Source organism: Lissotriton helveticus, chromosome 1_1 (assembly GCF_964261635.1).
Source record: "Lissotriton helveticus chromosome 1_1, aLisHel1.1, whole genome shotgun sequence".
Taxonomy (NCBI): Eukaryota; Metazoa; Chordata; class Amphibia; order Caudata; family Salamandridae; genus Lissotriton; species Lissotriton helveticus.
Genome location: NC_136057.1, coordinates 32488735 through 32509504, shown reverse-complemented (window position 1 = coordinate 32509504; position 20770 = coordinate 32488735). Strand labels below are relative to the sequence as shown.

The 20770-nt window shown below is 41.3% G+C and overlaps 1 protein-coding gene across 2 annotated transcripts in view; it reads left to right on the top strand.

Moving 5' to 3' along the window:
* LOC144819699 (arylsulfatase A-like) overlaps nt 1-20770 on the top strand; it is a 99590-nt gene that overhangs the window by 50920 nt on the left and 27900 nt on the right. For both annotated transcript variants that reach the window (XM_078677546.1, XM_078677503.1), the window contains one exon: nt 12383-12507. In XM_078677546.1, coding sequence (XP_078533672.1) covers nt 12383-12507 — 125 coding nt within the window. The remainder of the gene's footprint in view (nt 1-12382; nt 12508-20770) is intronic.

The window sequence follows — 20770 nt, the reverse complement described above, 5'->3', positions numbered from 1 at the left end:
CTGTGACCATGGGCCACCATCACATGACTTGGGCAATGTATATATTTGTGTCCTACCTCTTTGTTCATTGCTCGATATCGCCAACGTTGTGGCCCTGGTATCCAGCTCCTTCGTTTTCCTGTGCTTGCTGAGGAGGATTCATTGCCCCTTGCTCCTTTACTGTCTCCCACGGGCTCGTGGGGGATTTCTGTTCGTTTTTTGGTCTCCTTGTCTCCTTGTCCCTCCCCACTGTATTAGAGAGTAAGTTAGTTCCCCTTTTCTTATTTTTTGTGCCATTCCTGTTTTCTTTCTGTCCCCTCCCTTGTTGTTCGCCAGCATTTTTGTATCGTATCTTGATGTGAGCGGGGGCTCCCGTTTTCACCTTTTTTGTCTTTTTGCCGACAGCGCGGTGTTAAACGCGCTGTTTGTTTTCATCTGGCAATTTGCAAGTAAGCGCCTGTCTACATCGTTCGGCGCGCGGATGTGACGTTTTGGGTCATTCCGCTATTGTTGTTTTGGATACAAACTGCTGGCGTGTAGGAAAGAGAGTCGCTAGTCTCTTTATTATCCCTTGCCCATTATCCCTTGCCCTATTTTATATATTAAGGTTTTTTTTTGTAGCTGGTGCTAGCTGGCGCTAGCGGAATTATTTCCCAGCCATTTTTTTTTCCCCTTGTACGGTGCATAGCATGCATCTTCAGTAACTTCAGGACTTCGTTTTTCTTTGTGCCCCTGACTGGGTTCTATCTCCTTGGAGAGTTATTATTATCCATTGTTGGAGATACCAGTCCCTACACGAAGCCAAGCCTGCGCTTACCATTGGTAAGAAGGGGGTATATGTTGTTTGGGTGTTTTGGTGGAACTGGTAACAGATATAGAGGCTATATTGGTGTTATGTATATTGAGTGTTATTCTTTCCCTTGTTGACTTCAGGTGCAGAAGCGTGAAGGAGGGAGCCGTGTCCTGACGTTCAACAGGGTGGGAGACTTGGTGTCTCGTATTATACCACCCTCTTTTCGGGTTCACTGGGATACTCACAGTATAATCCAATTTGTGGGTTTTCGGTGGACAAGAGAAGGGGACTGGTGCATGCTTCGCTCCTGCAGTGCTTGGGCTGAGCAGGGTCCAACACTGACTGAGTAAAATAAGTCGTCTTTTGTTTTCACACGACTCTAGAGATACACTCTTGATTAGGGGAGAGCAAAGTTGTCATGTTCTATGGTTGTCAGAAACTAAATCCCTTCTTGTCTATCCAGGGAGGTTAAACTCCTCCTTGCCTATTCGAGAAAGTTTCTAGTGAACTCTGAGCTAGCTGGCAAACCCAAAACTTTAAGTCTAATATCGACAGTAGTAGACCTAGTTAACGTCTGGTCTAGGCCTATACTATTGAAGGTATTATTCCAATGCGCAGAGCCTATTGGGATAATAGGAACTACACTACATGGCGCCCAACTCGTTTGGATAGGCGATAAAACTAAAGCAAGACATTTAGAGTAACTCAGTCGTGCTTTTTCACTCAGACCCCTTTTTTTCCCATAATACTCCAAAGACGTCTGGAGTGGGTGAAAGGTAATATCCGCCAGACCTCGCAGGAGGAAACTCCTATGTATGGTTCTTGGTTTAGTCAACGTTGAAGGATACACTGTTCCAAAATATTGTGCATCTAATCTTTGTTTCCATAAGAAACCTGATCTGCAAACAAAAGAAATAAGCTTCCCGTCGGTAAAATGGTAGACAGTGATGATGAAAAAGAGACAGTTAGAATAGCAACTGAACTCGCAGAAGCTGATACTGCTATGCAAGAAGCAGACCCGGGTATAATAATCATCCCGGTCAACACAAGGAAATCTATAACCTTAAAACTTATAGAAAATGGACTGACACCTAGAGGTGGCACAGTCATATTCGTAATTGAGGCACACGAATATCGGCAGACAGAGGTGTTCTATTCATGGATACACTTTCCAGCAGCAAATGCTGTAACAAAGTACTTCCACTATTACAAAACAGAGGAACCTCCTGATGCGTACACTCCTTTCGAGGAGGTGGAAGTACCACTTAAATTTCAAGAGCACCTGCTCTTATTTAATGGCGCCCTAAAACATAATAATCACATCACCAGGCTCGGTCCATTAGGTAGACCAGGAGCAACGTGGCCGGTCCTAGCCGGATACACACCACATCCAGACTTCGAAAGAATGTCTGCAGCAGATCTTTTAGTACAACTAAAACAATTAATAAAAATACATAGACAATTAGTCCAATATGTGATGCGGACTTCAACAATTCAACCATCAATTAAAATTCCACAGCTGACCCCTCATCAGGGGAACACAAATAAAATTACACCACAGAACATACAATCCTGCCTAGGTAAAGTACCAGCTAAACGGGAACAAATACCATTCTGGTTAGCACAAAAAATCACCCAAATAGAGGCGGTGTTTCCAGACACCACCCCGTTAGAAAAACACAGGATTCTGACTATCTGTCTTCCAATGGGAATCCCACCACACGTGGAGGACTGTGACACTTGGGGTACAGTCTTTGCTTCCATCTACACAAAAACGCACGGTGTTCCATCCATTTCGGTAATACCAGATGTGCTAAAACAAATTCAAGACGAATATGGTCCAGAACCCGCTTTAACTCTTGGTATGAAATTACTAAAAGACTTCAAGCAGGTCTCGGCTATATTATTAGCCAACATAAAGGGAGAAGCAGCAAACGTGGCGATCCGCCAGAGGTTAAAGGAGACAGATATAGCAGACCAACCAGCTGAAATTGCCAGAATTATAGAAAAATCCTATGAGGAACTAGGTAGAGATAGTTTAGGTGGAATACCAGTAAAACCACAACTGATTGAAAGTCCTGAAAAAATATTTTTTAATAATAATTCAACATCACAAAAAAAGAGCTGGGATGGAAACAAACAATCCAATCCTAAAGAAAAGAAATTCCAGTCCAGAGGAAGGTCTCCTCGGCGGAGAGAAAAATCTCCGAACCAAAGACACAGGTCACCCCAAAGTGACCCCTCTGGGAAAAGATATAACCTTAGAAATAGGGATAATATAAAGAAGCCTGATAGATATCAAGACATTGATACACGTCCCTCTCAATCTTTTCAGACTTCCTCGCAGAAATCGGAAAGAAGAGGACGATCAGAACAAAGAGAAGAGCACGCCAAGTCCAAAGACAAGGAATCTGCTCATCTAAAAAAGAAACTGCAATTTCCAAAAAAGAAGGTAGCCAGTATCAAGGTAGTTAACAATGCCGAGAATACTGAGGACACAACTGAAAAACGGAGAATGGGCTCAGACAATGCTAGACAGCGCAGCAGAAGTGAGCATAGCTCGCAAAGTCCTTATGAATCATCTGGAGACAGTGGACACGAATGAATATCTTCAAGTGGAAACTGCAAACACCAGAGTTAGCAAACCTCACAAAATATATGAAATAACTTTACGTATAGAAGGGGATAAGACTAGAAAAATAAGGGGACTATTTTGGGATAATCTCTCCAAGGGCTATGACATCCTTCTAGCTGAAAAAGACTGGCCACCAGAGTTTGTCAGGGAGTGCCCTCATGGCGAAGAAATAATTATGCCTGCCTTCTCAAATCATATCCCAATTCATAAAAAATATACACTTGCTAGAAAGTGGGCAGTAGCTCTAGCTCCTGCTTTATATAAAAACCATGTAGGATGGGATGAGGACTATCCTCCTCACAAAATCCAGTTAAAATCACAACCTACTGCACAAAGACAGTACCCAATTAAGCAAGAAGCTAAAAAACAGGTAAAAGAAATCCTAGATCAATTAGAATACCAGGGGGTGATTGAAACTTGCACCTCACAAATGAACAACCCTTTGTTTCCGGTCTCCAAACCAGACAATTCATATCGTCTAGTTTTGGATTACCGACACCTTAAATCATGTTGCAAAACTTTTGCAGTGCAAAACTCGCATAGTGCTGCACTAATGAATAACATAGTGCGCAAAAAATACAAAACAACATTAGACATCTCTAATGGATTCTTTTGTCAAAACATAGCACCAGAGAGCAGATATTTGTCTGCGTTCTCAATAAATGGCATTCAAAAACAATTCTGTCGGTTAGCCCAGGGGTACAAGAATAGCCATGGGGTATTCTCAGCGAGAGTAACAGAATTACTACAAACATATGATGACGAAGCATTATCGTATGTCGGACATATACTTGACAGATGATGACTTGGATACTCACTTGAAGAGAGTGAACACCATAATACTTGGGTTCGCAGCAGAGGGTTACAAATTCAACTTTAAAAAATCCAGAATTGCTCATCTAACAGTCCTGTTTTTAGGATATGAATTATCAAGTGAAGGCAAAAGCCTGGCTGACAATTTCCTAGAGAAATGTGCCGTACTCCAATCACCTAGAACACTAAAAAACCTACAGTCAATTCTAGGCTTCCTAAATTTCGAAAGAACGTACATTGCAAATTACGCAGAAAGGGTCAAACCCCTTTATGATCTAATAAAACCAGATTTTAAAAGAACCAATTGGACTCAAATACACACAGAAATTCTGAGATCCTTACAAACAGACATGTTAATTAAAACAAAATTAGAAACACGTGATAACACACGCAATCTTGTGATTCGAGTCATCCCAGGAAGATGCGGATTCGCATACCTGACCTCTAATGAGGGAGAAAAGGTACCAATTGCATTCAAATCACACTTGTACACAGAAGCTGAAAAGAAGTTCAGCATTAAAGAAAACATTGTTTATGCAGTCCAAACCGCAATAGCTAGAGAAAAAGATCAAGCGGACGGTAGACACATCACAGTCAGAACAGCAGAATCAGCCTTTGAGGCATTAACAACACCGTGTAATTTACCAACAACAACATTGAATCCGGAATGGATACAATGGGTGAATTCAATTACAACGGACAAAGTATACTACTACTTTGATCCAGAACTAAAGGAATTGAAAAATCTAGAATATGAAAGAACATTCCCTCTGCCAATCGACATTCTGCCCTTACGACAATACGCTTGTGTAATCTATACAGACGGACATGCTCAACCCTCCGTTTGGGGAGAACAAGCATACAACCCCACATGTGAGATTACAAAAGAAGTGTGGCGCGGAGGTAAACTAAGACCTCTATTAACAAAAACACACTCAGTAGAAACTAATTCAGAACAACAGACTGAAATAATAGCATTGAAAATGGCGCTAGATAATGCGGATCGCGAATTCCCGACACTTATAGTGTCCGATTCATATTACTGCGTCAAATCATATAACAAGGATTTGCAGACATGGATTCAAAACGGTTACAAAGATGACACAGGTGCAACAATAAAGCAAAAACTGCTTTGGGAACAAATAGTTCTGTTACAAAAAGAACTACCAAAGACTCACGTGACACACTCACTGAGTATCAGCGTGATGGCGTTCACGTTGCAGGGAATTCATTGGCTGAGACAGCCACAGCGGTAGCAACTAAATCGGCTTCCGTAGCTAGAAAAAAGCGTACATTAAAATATATTGACGGTGAAACAGTGCTGGCGGTGAAAACGTCATCAAAAGGCGATTGCTCAGCGCTACCGATCAACTATCCACTCAATTATACATACATAATCGATGCAAACTCCGTCCCTTTTGCTCGAATCCCTGGAGTGGGGGATAGAGTAATTCCAAACATGGACAGGAGAACCTTGTTAATTGCAGACGCACATATGGGTGAGGGTCTCAGACACCTCAAACTAAAAGATTCTCTGGAAGAATTACAATCAAGGTACTGGTGGCCAGGCATGAGCCTGCATCATACCATGTTTGTAAAGAACTGCCCAAACTGTAACAGAAATCGCAGTGGTGAGAGAAACGGTGTAATACCGTGGCGTTTCACTCCAGAAAGAATCAACAGTAAAAAGCAAAGCGTCCGATTAACATATACAGGCTAGTTTCCACTTATAATGTAGATCCTCAGCACTCGGCTGACGTCTGGACTGTTATACAAAGATTTGCGAGTCTAAATGGCATATACGCTAGGAGCATGCTACGTTTGACCATTGTTCTCACTTTAGCCCTTAAGCCTGAGGGGAAACATGGCCAAATGAGCATAGCACAGCGGGAATCTTCTCACTTCCTTCCTGAGGGATACGGGATGGTGTAAAGAAAAAACCAAGGCATAAAGCTATCTATAACGGAAAGGATATTAGGTTCGGGAGCTGGGTGGGTCAAACATCTAATAAGTGTCCAACGTAGTCTAAATAACTTGCCAAGAAATTCTCTGAAGGGATTCAGTCCGTACGAATTATTATTTGGAACTAGGATGTTAGTCTTAGACCTCGACAGTCAGACTTCAGTGGTGAAGGAAAAAAGCTTTGATATCAAAGATCGTTTGGCTATTTTGCAGGACTTAAACGAAACAAGAAAAGACCTGAGCAACATAAAGTTGAAACAGCAGCCAACAACCACTGAAGAACCACCACCTGTCCCAGCAAGACCTGTCTGGATTCCAAAAGTCGGGGATCTAGTCAGAGAAAAGATCGCGGTAAAGAAGGAATTTGGGCCTTCTTACAGAAAAGCAGTTCCTGTCTTGTCCATCAACGGGACAAGATCAGTTGTACTACCGCCGCTTGCTGGTAAAAAGGAGAACCGAGTTGTATCCATCGACCTGGTAAAACCACAATCATGTGGCCGATAACAAATAGTAGGCCAAGTGGACTCCCGATAAGTAGTAGAACACCAAGGTTTGCTACCAATACAGAGGTCCAATCTAAGAGGCTAATCACATTCGAAACGCCTACAGAACTACAACAAGGACTATGCAACAATGCAATGGAACTTAGACCTCTGAAAACCCAAATAAAAACATTTAGCAGAGACACACCAATCTATAATGAAGTAACAAACGACTATGCAAGAAACAGTAATCCTGAAGCAATTGGAACAATTGACAGAACTGCATCCGGCTACTTCATAAACTTCGATGATTCCTCTGAAGACTTCACTGAATCAAAAACACAGCCATCAACAAAAACCTTTAAAGATAAAGTTAAAGTACTTTTGAAACAACTGAAAGAAACATATCTGATTTCTCCATGGATTGAATTTTGGGTGGGTTTTGGTGCATTTATCCTCATACTTTGGCTCATCATGGTACTAACTTTGGGACGCTTCATTGAGGGAAAATATGCTAAAATGGACACAGCAAGTCAGAAAATCAACTTGATCCTCAAACCACACACATCTTCACACGTCGAGAAAAGAGAACTTTCTTCAGTCAACTTCACAGCCAATCCTATACCGGGTGGGGTAGCATGGGACAACACTGACTACGAAATTTATGGTCCGGTTGAAATCCTGAAATATCCACACCAAATTAAGATCTCGTTGAGTGACTTTGTAAAACCAAGCTCATTTGCTGATGATTGGGACTTTGAAAGTATAAATAATATGATGTCTGACTTAGTGATGTCTGCTAAATTTACCAAACATGATTATTTGCAGGGTTCGACAAATTATGATAGTATGTACTGTTATAACCACTATGGTAACCATTTTCTACATAGATCTGCACAACCTAGAAATGTTTTAAATTATAATCAATGGGAACATTGTGCAACCCCTCCAAAAGGAAGCTCAAGAACTGTTTATGACAAATATTCATACTTCTCAGGTTTTAACACAAGTAATGCTGAAACATTTTATTTCCAATTGTCAAATAAGACAGGGACAAAGACCATGATAACAAACACGAAATTGATATATTCAGACTCATTCTTTGAACAAATGAATACTTTTGGTTTTGATTATTGGGACAAAAATGTTGAAGTAAAGAGTGTTTGGGGTACAAAAGAATGGCAAGTACAGGGTATAGAATCTTTGTTTAGAGCCTGCATGATCCCAGAACAAATTATATTTTTAAATGACACTGTTCAACAAACCACCTGTCTTGGCCTAGCCAAAATCAAAGACTTAAATAAACCGTCTATTCCAAAACCAACAATGTACAGCAATAGCTCTACAGATGAAGAGATAGACGTAAACTATGTATTAAACCAAAACAGAACACATCCTGATTGGAAACAGTGGTTGATCTGGCCCACAGATACTAATAACTGTCAAGACAGATTCCTGAACAAAACACAGGGGTTCAAACTGACCAGGCCAGACCCTAGATATCCCCAAAGACAACACCCAGGGATAATAACCACCTACAGTGTGGGCAAATTATGCCTTCAGTGGCTACAAACTTCCACACTGGCAGAAATTAAGCAACACCTAACTTTACTTACTGATGGTGCTGACTTGCGTGATTTCATTATGGGACCGCGCAAACAGCGTCAAAAACGTTTCATAGCAGCCTCTGTATATGCAGCATACAACGAGGCCTGGAAGGTTACTCAAATTGAGACAGCAGAAAGTATACGGGAAATTGACCGTATTAATTTGGAAAAATCACTTTCTGTAGTGGACAATGGGTTAATGACTCTGTCCTCCAGAATTTTTTCTCTGGACAGCATTGTGTCTTCAGCAATCGACATATTATCGCAAGACTTACTGTTGTTACAACACGGTCAGTCTCAATTGCGTTCTATTGTACAGCTTGGCTGGACGTTACAAAATCTGCGTTCAGGCTATGTGCCTTGGCGTTTAATCAACACAACGTCACTATTCAATATCTTTAACCTTACTGATAAACAAATCAGTATGGCACAGAAGGGTGCTGATTATACAATCCTGAGTATTGAGAAACTCGAGAGATTACCAGTGACAATGTCAGAACGACCTGTCAGTGAATGGATAATACATGGGATAATTAATATTCCAATATCAACCTTCAGGTTTCAATACTGCCAAAAATATATACAGGCTGGCATGTACGAAAAATTGGGAAAAGGGTACATTAAAACAACATGGAACTTGCCCTATTCACATGCATGTGTCAGTAATAAAGGACAGAAAGTGTTTCTTAGTGGCAATAATTGTGCGATGTCACTAAGCGGTACACTTCTGTGTAATGGAATTAGTTTGCATGGAGCCTGTGAAGGGAACTCAAATAACCTTTCATGTCACCAGCTAGGCACACCTGCAACAGAGATAGAACCATTCTTTCAAAGACTCTATAATGGGAGTTACGTTCTAATTGTGGACCGCAGATGTTGTAGTCTTATGCCCGGGACTCCTTATCTCGTAACTACGACTGCGAAGGTCAAGTGCTGTGGACGCTTATTGTTCCCCAGCTCCCTTCCAGACAGGGAGGCAAGGGCATGGCCCAACTTGAAAATTACTTCTATTCGAATAGACACTTTAAGCAGAATGAAAACAGTGCTTCTTCAGACGCCGACAAGGCTCACGTCATCAAAAGAAACGTATGATCTCCTAGTCGCAAGGACGACTGCAGAGATTCACTCCTTATTATCAACTAATTCCCCCATACATTTCGCAGAAATCCTGAATGAAATCTTAAATATTTCTGATACCAGTGGAGTCTCAAAAGTATTTAAGACAGTATTTTCGATGGCATGAACAGCATTCAAAGCCATACTGGGTATTTTTCCAGATTTCGTCCATTCGATTTTTGGCGGACTTCCCCTCATTTTGGGACTAATTGCAGGAATCCTATTCTTGGTCCTAATATTTCGTTATGGCAAACCGTGTCACAGACAAAACACCTGCGACAAGGGAAGAAACAATCCTAGCCATTGGATACCGGGACCGGATATCAAAAATCCTGGGACTATCCCGGCTTAGAGACCTGAACATGACTTGGTTTCTTTCATTTCGACCAATGTGGCAACGATGTGTTTTACCTGTATTAAGGTGCTTGCTATGCGGAGAAGAATGCGTGTTAGACACCTGTCTGACGCTACAATCAGATGCGCCAATGGATGCAGAAACATTGTTGAGTCCAATAAAGGCTCATGCTTTGTGCTGCCCTCAACGGCTACCAATCCTGATGACGGCATTCGTGGAAGCTTCACCACTACAATTAAGGGGTAGTGAAGTTCATGATGAAAGCAGCATTGATCAGGTACGACCTTCTGTCAGCAATACTAACCAAAATGTCAATGGAGACAATCATGCGCACGAATGCATGGTTACACCTTTTTCCGAGTTAGTGGAACTCTCCCAGGAAGCTGTTGACAACTTTTTCGAGAGTCTAAATGATATGATGCTCTCACCAGAGCAGAAATAGAGACTTTTGAGCAAGCTCGTACACGGCGTTCCCTGAATTTGGCCTTCAACTAGAAAAGCAAAATACCATGAACCATTTTCCCTCCAGTTCACGGACAGCAATTTTTTCAGCAGCCCCAAAATATTTTTCGCATTTTTCGGGACACTTATCTTCTGCTTAAAGTAGGAACTATTCTTAGAGAACTAACATTTCTAATTTTAGATAGTTTATAGACATTAGCTGCCCGCTGGTATGTTCATAATTATTTTATTCTGTGATGGAATGGTCTCGAACCTTTTTTCTGTATTAAGAGCCATTTCATGTGTAAATTCTCATATACAAATTAAGTGATAATGTATAGATATGCGTGATTACTTTAGCATTATTCTACAGCTTGAGTGCATATATTACATGTGACTGTTTTTTCCGTATATTTGATAATTTCAAAATGCATTTATGTATTTTGGGGTGGTAAGGTATACACGATACTCTACAGTATGTTTTACTATGCATAGATTCGTAAATATGTCCATAGTTAGCGTGGAGTGGGTGTGATGTATTCCTATAGGTTCTGTATCGATCCCCCTATTCTGGTTAACAAGTTAACTAGCAGCCATCCCATGATGCAGAAAACCCCCATGATGCAGAAACCGTTATCTGATTAAGCCACACTACGGCACAGGAACGTGTTATCTGATTAGGTCATAACGCTTGCCATCTAATTAGATAGCGATATTCCTCCAGCCCCTGATAAGGCATACGGAGTTCTCAAAACAAATCAAACCTATGACAACCTGGGAAAAACCCTGCGGCCATTGTTTTGATTTCATCGAGAACTTCAGCCAAAGAATGTGCTAACGACCAAGTCGTATGACATCCTTATTGACGTATCTATGTCCATCCTTACGTCAATCTCGGCACCTTAAAGGTATAAATATTACCGATATTGCCCTATGCAAACACACGCGGTGGTGACGAGATCGGAGCAGCCAGACTTGCCGAAGCCCAGAGCAGAGCAGACCCCGCTGGCGCAGCCCCGCCTTCCTGACGCGCTGAGAACGAGACGCTGCTTTCTCCTGCCGAGAAATCCAGCTCCGGCGCTTCCGAGCAGCCCTCGCAGGCAGCTTGGAATATCGAGACCAGAGACGAGAGATACCATCCCTCATTCATCCTAAATTCCAGGTACAGAACTGAATAACCCCTCGCAGAGAATTCTTGAGTCAGTCACTTGGCAAAACAAACTTAACTTAAACTGCTACTTTCTATTCCCGCCCACGTATTAGGCTTAGGTCAGGTACATTTGGGGTAGGCGTAGTTAGAAACACCAGTTGAGTACGATTAGTCAAATGTATATGTGTATGTATCTATTTTATCCATTTTAAACCATCATATGGCTTAGAAACCATATCAATGTTTTTACAGTATTATTTTATACTTCTACTTTTAATGTATGCACTTTACTTAACCATAAGTATTGCAATAATATCGATCCATTTCTCTTGTATGAGAAAAGAGACTGATCAATAAATAACATCTTTTATTGAGCACGCCCGTCTCTTCCTTTTCTCTACAATCTGGTGAGACTAAGAATGCACGTACTGACTGAGTAAAATAAGTCGTCTTTTGTTTTCACACGACTCTAGAGATACACTCTTGATTAGGGGAGAGCAAAGTTGTCATGTTCTATGGTTGTCAGAAACTAAATCCCTTCTTGTCTATCCAGGGAGGTTCAGATCCTCCTTGCCTATTCGAGAAAGTTTCTAGTGAACTCTGAGCTAGCTGGCAAACACAAAACTTTAAGTCTAATATCGACAGTAGTAGACCTAGTTAACGTCTGGTCTAGGCCTATACTATTGAAGGTATTATTCCAATGCGCAGAGCCTATTGGGATAATAGGAACTACACTACACACCATGGAAAAATCTGTCCTCAAAGCAGTTGATGACAATGATCTACCCTCAAAAGAGCATCTTCTGGCAGGGTCCTGAGAATCAGAACAGGACTGCTCCATCCTTCAACATCTTCAATTCAATTTCTTTATGTTTGCTTATTTTTTTAGCATTTGTGTATATCTATTGACACAACCTCTGTATGCTTTGCCACACCATTTGGTTGAAAAAAATAATTAAAAATCTAAATCATAAGCCTATTTGTAATGCCATTGTCTTGTTAGGCTTTCCTCGTGTGAACCTTTCCATCTCTTCTGCTTCATGTTACAGACCCGAGACCATGCGCCACTCCCGCGGAGGGAACTCGGGTCTTCTGAAATGTGGGAAAGCCACAACCTATGAAGGCGGCGTCAGAGAGCCCGCCATAGTCTACTGGCCTGGCCGAATCACACAAGGTATGTCAAGTGCCTGATGATGCATGAGTCTGCCAACCATGATGCTGTGATAACCTGGGAACACAATTCAGTGGATGCAAGCGGGGCTCGGATGCTGATCATTTATATGCCACACACCACACATTGGCTCTTGCAACTTAAATGGCAATTATATCTATAACCCAGCTGTTCTACCGCCAACTTCTCTTGATCTTAAAATGATGAAAGGATGGATGGATCTTGCTGGAGTCTTCACTGGGGCCTACAGATGGTGCACAGTTCTCCTGACTGATGTCAGGTGGGATCCAGGATGGACTCAGGTTAGTTTACATGACCTGGATAAGGGGGATGTGGCATCCCCTTTGAACTGAGGTACTGGGGAGGAGGGAGAAATCCCACTTAAAAGATTGACGGGCACCAACATCTAGTCACCAAGGGCCTGATTCACAGAATGAACTTAAAACTCAATCCTAAACTTACTACTATTTTGGTATTCACAGAATGCACTTACTACTTTTGGTATTCACAGAATGCACTTACTACTTTTGGTATTCACAGAAGTTAGGATTTTGTCTTAAGTCTGTCTTAAGTTGTCTTAAGTCTTTATTAAATCTGTCTTAAGTCTGTCTTAAGACAAACTTAAGACAAAATCCTAACTTCTGTGAATACTAAAAGTAGTAAGTGCATTCTGTGAATACCAAAAGTAGTAAGTGCATTCTGTGAATACCAAAATAGTAGTAAGTTTACGATTGAGTCTTAAGTTCATTCAGCGAATTGGGCCCCAAGATTCCAGCAAGAGCCCTATCGCATGGGCTAAGAACATCACAGAAATTGTCATGTTCTGACAGGTAATAAGAAGGACCATAATCAGGGTTAAACACTTTGGATAAATAAATAAACCAGCCCATGGCCCTTCATGCAGTCAGCCGCTTCTATAACATGCTTCTGTTATAATTGATGTCGCTGTGGAGATGCCTGACTATGCCTTAACCTGACTGTACCATGTCAGTTGGAATGTCATTGTCAGTTTTGCCACTGCTGGAACTGTAGTTCATACTTGGTTAAAAAAACGATCTGTTCGACTACAATATCAAATGAATGCTAACCCTGGTGTGGCAATGTATATTTATTATATTTCTTTTGTGAATTATTTTTCAGTAGTATGGGCCTATTGCTTCAGATTTCTCTGAAGCGTCCTTTAGTGGTTCTTTCCTATTAGAGTTTTCAATGTAGGATTTTTTGTTGTCAAACCAGAAACAGTGAAGGTCCCTTGACTGGAGAATTCCTGGGACAGCTGCGGCTGGAGTTTCTTCCACTTCATTGTAATACATCTTCTTGATGCTTACCCCTCTACGTTTGGATTCTTTGGATTACTCTTTGGCTTCCACTCATGGAGAACACTACCTTGCATATCATAGACAAGGTCTTTCTTACAACAAATGAAGATGTCCCCTGCTTCCAGATATTGCTGACCCTCTCAGCTGCCTCAGGCACAGTTGATCACCCCACCCTCGTGGGCACCCTGGAGTCTTCAATAGGATTCACCAGTAATGATCATCTCTGGTTCTCCTACTTTTCCAAACAACACTAGTCTGTTCACATTTCACGAAAGATCCCTATCGCATGTAGAGCCCTCATTATGTCCCCTGTCATCTTTAACCAACACATCTGGCCCTTTGCTGCTCTGTTGACGGATAACAGCATCAAGATTCACTAATATGCTGTAGATTCTCAACTATTCTTGAAAACCTCCTCTGCTTCAGACATCCAAAGCCTCAAACACAGCTTTCACCTTGTCCAGACCTGGATGTACTCTGCCCACCTGAAGCTTAACCAACCAAGGCAGAATGTCTATTATTTGCCAAGACTAACATAACAAGAAACAGCAAGAAACCTGCATCAATGACATCTTTGACAGCATCAAACCCCAGCTTTCATCTAATTCCAAGACACTTGGATTCCTCGTGGACACCGACCTTACCCTCCTGAACATATTGCTCAAAAAACAAGATGTCCTGGTACCAGCTCTCTCTTTTAAAGAAGGTCTGTTTCTTCCTGAAAGTGTCTCTAGACCTGCTGTTCAAGCCCTGGTACTCTCACATCTGGATGGAGGTAACATCCTTGGCCTTGGCCTGCCAGACTGTATACAGAAAACCCTTAGGCACATCCTACATGCAGCATCACTTCCCATCAAAGGCCTGAAGAAATATAATTACATCACTCCCATCCTGCTTGAACGCCATTGGCTGCTCTTGCCGAGCTGCACCATCCCCCAAAGCAGTTGCATCATTTACAAAGTCAATATGACCAGCACAACTGCTTATCTTTCTGAGAAGCCGACCATCTCTGGTGGTTCTTGGCACACCCACAGCCAGGACACCAGCAGACTGCAGACTACTGAGTGTAAAAAAGAAGAAAAGAAACAAGGCAGCAGGACTTTTCCATCTATGTACCCAAAATCTGGAACAACATCCCCATAGGGAAACGGCCTTTACTGCTCAACCGTTACAATGAATGCCATTATATTGCATGTTGCTGCAACTAAAAAGGTGTGCAGCAGTGGGTAGAAGGTATTGGATTTAACTCCAACACCTTCCCTACTGTTGCTCACACTGGAGTTGGAATAGAAAATTATTCTATTCCAACTTCCAGCGCTCCCCCGACAGAAAGTCGGGGAGAGGTTGGAGTTGCAACGGCACGCCATGTACTGGCATGCGTTGGAATGTCACATATTCATCCCTATGTCCATCAGCATCGCCCTCACACTGCTGCAATTTAGGAAAGGGTTGAAGACTCACCTCTTGAGAGAAACACAACCCAGCTTCCCCGCTTAATACTTGTTGACTTGATGCTCGCCTTTGACTCTGTACAGAGGTCTGCTGCCTTTTGGCTACGTCTGTGTTATAGAAATACCACATATATACATCAATAGATGATACGACATTGTTTTGGATTCTGGTATGCCTTATATCAAGATGGTTGATGGTAGATCCTCATAAATCTTGCAATAGGACTCCTTTCTTCCTCATCCTAGTACTTACGATGGGTGCGGTTTCATTTGCGATCTTGGTGAGCCAGTCCCCTTGCAAAGATCACACGAAGCACGTTGAGGAAAGGTGGGTAAACTCCCCTTGTAAGGGATTGTTTCTAAAATAGAGTTTTTGTATGGGCTGTTGGTGGTTTATATCTATCTATTACTTTACTCCTAGTGTTATAACAACACATTTGCGTCTTTCCAATGCACTATCCTATGATTCACCCTATAGCTCTCCCAGTATATCCTCTACCTCCACTCTCTGACTCATCCCAAACCTCATTCTCCTACTATGAGCTTCAAAATTACTCTTTCTGGACTCTTTCACTCTCTATCCCTCCTTGCATCACCCCACACCTCAATATACTACTAAGATCCCCCAAACAACCCTTTCTAAATTCTTCCCTCATTTATCCCTCCTTAGATTAATCTGAGACCTCATTTCACTACTTGGACCTCCCCACTACTATTATTTCCCAATAAACACTTACTAGACTCTCCCTTCTACTATCCCGCCATCATCCTTTTCAACCCAACTAACAAACTCACCTGTCCACCGCTCAAATTAATTCATGTTTTCCCTGTACTAATTCACCACTAATCCTTTTTGGGTTCCACATACTACTTATTTTTTATTTATTTATTTTTAGAGTTTTCCATAGCGCGAACCAGACCCAAGAGACGGGTAACCGAGCGCTTTACAAAGTGAGCATGAAACCACACCAATCGAAATAAGCGCAAATCAAGTAACACGTACATAAAAAGAAATGCCAAATAAGTGACAAGTACATAATACGGTAAGCTGGGAGATGGCCGAAATAGAGAACAACAATACAATAGGGAGTCAAAACGTGATTGAAGAAGCGTTATCTTTGAGATGAGATTTGATGCTGGCTCGGTAAGAGTGGGGAGTTTACGGTAGGAGTTTGCTCATCAGGAAGGATTTATCTTCCTTTTTGAAGAGGTGTGTTGAGGTGATTTTTCTGATGATTGGGGGAAGCGAGATCCAGATTCTTGGTGCCGCTCCAGAGAAAGCTCTGTTGGAGGTTATGGTCTTTATGAACTCGACGTCGCTGTGGGTGTTTCGGTGGGACGAGGGCTGTGGATGGGCGCCGGCCGTTTTATCAGGAACGGCCTGCTGGAACACAGTGCCTACACCCTCCTCCCTTGGACAAATAGGACCTTCAGTCCATCACTAGATCTATAGACCACCCAGTAGACGGCTTAAGACAGATACAAAAATAAGGTGGCAAGACCGTTTACACCACTCAGGAACTTTGATAAGCACTGCCTTCATCACCCATTAGCATGCTTACAGTCCAAATTTGTTAATTCGACATGGGAATGAACTAATTTACATCAGGATTACAGTATCTGGGAAGGCGCCTCTTGGACCCCGGTTCCACTCACATTGTCTCCATAAGCGACGCATCATAAACTTAAAGCCCTGAAGAAGTCCCAGCTTGGGACGAAACGCGTCGGCTGTATATGTTTCACTGCAAATTGAAAATTAAAGATTAAAAGAAGACTATCAACATTTCTTTGTGAAATATTTCTTCATCGTGCTTAAATACCATTTGCACTTATTATCTTGCTTGTTGTGGTGCACCTTTGCGGTTGTTTTATTTGTCTTTATGAACCTTGCGGGTTTCGGGAGTAGGTTATCAGTGCTCCTGGAATGTCTGTTTCCTCCAGATAAAGTACGTTTTTGGGCTAGGAACTGCGGGGTATTGTGGTGTAACGCCTCATGGGTAATACATGCAATCTTTAAGTGAATGCGGCCTTCATAAGTGCCTTCAGGTGTGGCGAAATGTGATTGAATTTCCTTGATCCAGAGATGAGTCTAGCTGCGGCGTTGAGACAGGCTTTTAACGGTGCGGTAGAGGTTTTTGGAAGGCCAGCGAGGGTGGAACTGCCATACTCCAGCCTTGAGATGACTAAGGCCTGAACTGTCGTTTGGAGGTCAGTGATTTTGATAAAAAAATAAAGGGTAGTAAGCGCTACATAAATACAGTTACATACATTCATGCATGCTTACATACATGCATGGATACATAAATACATACATGCATACATACATACATTCATGCATGCTTACATACATGCATGGATACATAAATACATACATGCATACATACATACATTCATGCATGCTTACATACATGCATGGATACATAAATACATACATGCATACATACATACATTCATGCATGCTTACATACATGCATGGATACATAAATACATACATGCATACATACATACATTCATGCCTACATAACACAAGAGTACATGCATACATGGATACATATATAAATATATATATGCATACATATACACATGCATAAATACATATGCATACATACATGCTTATATGCATACATGCATATATACTTACATACATACATGCATACATCCATTTGTATATACATACATGCATACATACATACACACACGTACACCCATACATACATACTTACATATAAAATGATAACATACAAAATTCCATAGCCACAGAGAAAGTGCACATGGTGGTGCTTGATTCCTTCTTAAACAAACACCTCCCTCTACTTGAGTGTGTTTTCTTGGACTCCAAACCCTACAGAAATCCAATCAAAATTCATTATTTTGTGTGTCAGTGGTTCATTGTTCTGCTTCTGTCAAGCAAGCTCTGGTCGTAGTGCCAAGATGCCCTACTGGGGGAACGTCAACCTTTACAAATGTTTTTACAACTCTATTTTACTGATATGTGACCAGGGAAAGCGGGAAAAGCTGCACCCACCGATGGATATACCCGGTATTTGTGTAGGGTGTGGAACGGTTCGTCAGTGAGCTGGCTGTTTGCAAATTGTTTCTAGTTAACGAGGGCAAGTGCCATTTTTTAAGCCACAGCAGCAATCACATGAATGACGTGGAGTTGTATTGACAATAGTACGAAGGAAGTTCTAATATTAAAGGGAATATTTCAATGTGTGAAAATTAGATAACATGGGTGTAGGAAAGTCGTCTTTTTGGTCCTGATCATCCACTTTTTTGACTGATACTGGTGGTTACTTCACATTGGACAAAGCAACCTACCTCTAAATCCCTAGTATCTGGTAGAACATGTAAGTATTGAGACCTCAGTGGACTTCTTGCATGTACGTTGCTTTCTGTGGTGTCTTGTGCCATTTTAAAGACACCCGTGCATTGCAGGCTGGTTTTACAATAAAACTATGTCCAAATTCGAACAAAACTAGACCTAACAGTGGGACCTTCTCAGAGTCAGCACCTAACATGGAATAGCCCCAACTAATAAATATTACCCCTACTAATTTGACAGGGGTTCGTGTGCACACCGAATAGCACCCACTGTTACAATGCCTGTTCCCTCAGGAACTCAGTCAATTAAACAGAGAAGAACAGGTGCACCACAGCATATAGCACAATAAGAGTCAACATAGAGTCCAAATTCCAATGAGTCACAGGAGTAGAGGTTCCTCGGTTAGATCTCTTTATTTCATTAGAAAAATAGAGCACAATACAGCCAACGCGTTTCGTCCCAGGGTGGGACTTCTGCAGGGCTGTTCAATGCAAACATATAAACAAACATATATAAGGCACATATAAAAATACATATATATATAGACATCAGAAAGCCGTACAAAAACAAAACACCATATTTTAAAATACCCCGATAGGTTCTCATATTTATTAAAGAAATGAAAGGAAATCGTGCAGCAACAGATCCCCCCACAGGGAACACTATTAGTAGCTCACGACGGGCGTGGAATCTGAAAAGGGTACTGCATGTCAACAGAAGCCCACAAAACCATTGTCCCATCATCTTTTCTTTATTAAATATGATAACCTATCGGGCGTACCCTCTTCTACAGAGTTTGGAAATGTATATATGTGTAGAAAATGTACAATATCGCTTTCTGACCTATTACCTGCAGGTCGTGCACCACTTCCATCGGTACTCCCCCGTGCCTATACACTTGAACGGCCCACATATTTTTCTTGGACTCGTAAGTGTACTTACTTTTAGGAACATGATTCATTGACCTAGTTAACTATACCGGGCTATACTGAAAAGATTGATTCTGGTAAGGGGTATTACTAATGGCTCCACCTTTCCGCCCACAGATTAAATTTTAACCTTGTGTAGTTGTCTGATGGAACATTGTTTCAACCTTATACCTTGGGTCAGTATATAAAAACCTTTTCAAAACCAGCGGAGATTTGCACTGGGACGGCCATCAAATTACTCGTTTCTTGTAAGTGTCACTGTCTGTTTAAACATGAACATAACTGGACCCCCAGCATTGTGGTTCACGCTGAGGAACATTGATTCAATTTGTTTGCCTGAGCTATTATGTTGTTGAATTAATACGCACAATTAAATGTACAGTTAGTGATGGCTACTGATGCAAATGTTTTGCTTTCGAATACGTTCCTCGTTGGTGAGACTCACGAAGTAAAGATGGGGGGGTCTCAGGTTCTGATCTTTCTCCCTTCTCCTGTATTCCTATTCCTCTTTGTATATACTTGTCTTATCTTGAAATATAAAAAACGTACTTATCTTTTGGCTATATCAGTTCCTCCCTTCTCTCTTTACTCCTCCTTGCTCTCTTCTCCTCTCCCGCTCGTTTGCTCATTATGTATTCAGACAACCTCTGTTGTTCAGACTATGTATATAATGAAAAAGGGTTTTGTAACCCAATATACAAATGATAGATGGAAACAGATTAGTCCTGTATTGTCGCTAAAGCTGTCTGTCTATGTATGTCAATATATTAACAGACCTGACGAGATAAAGATAACATCAAGCCAAATGTTGCATAATGAATTGTGGTATTTTAAAATATGGTGTTTTGTTTTTGTACGGCTTTATGATGTCTATATATATGTATTTTTTATGTGCCTTATATATGTTTGTTTATATGTTTACATTTAACAGCCCTGAAGAAGTCCCACCCTGGGACGAAACGCGTTGGCTGTATTGTGCTCTATTTTTCTAATGAATTAAAGAGATCTAACCGAGGAACCTCTACTCCAGTGACTCTTGGAATTTGGACTCTATATTGACTCTTATTGTGCTATGTGTTGTGGTGCACCGGTGCTTCTATGTTTAATATGTCCAAATTCGACTTTGGAATTAAAAATACTTCCAAAGTACAAAACTACCTTTTTATACATATGTCACTCCTAAGGTCTACTCTAGGTGCCCCAATAGTAGTGTGCATTGTTGTAAAAAGCAGGGACAATATA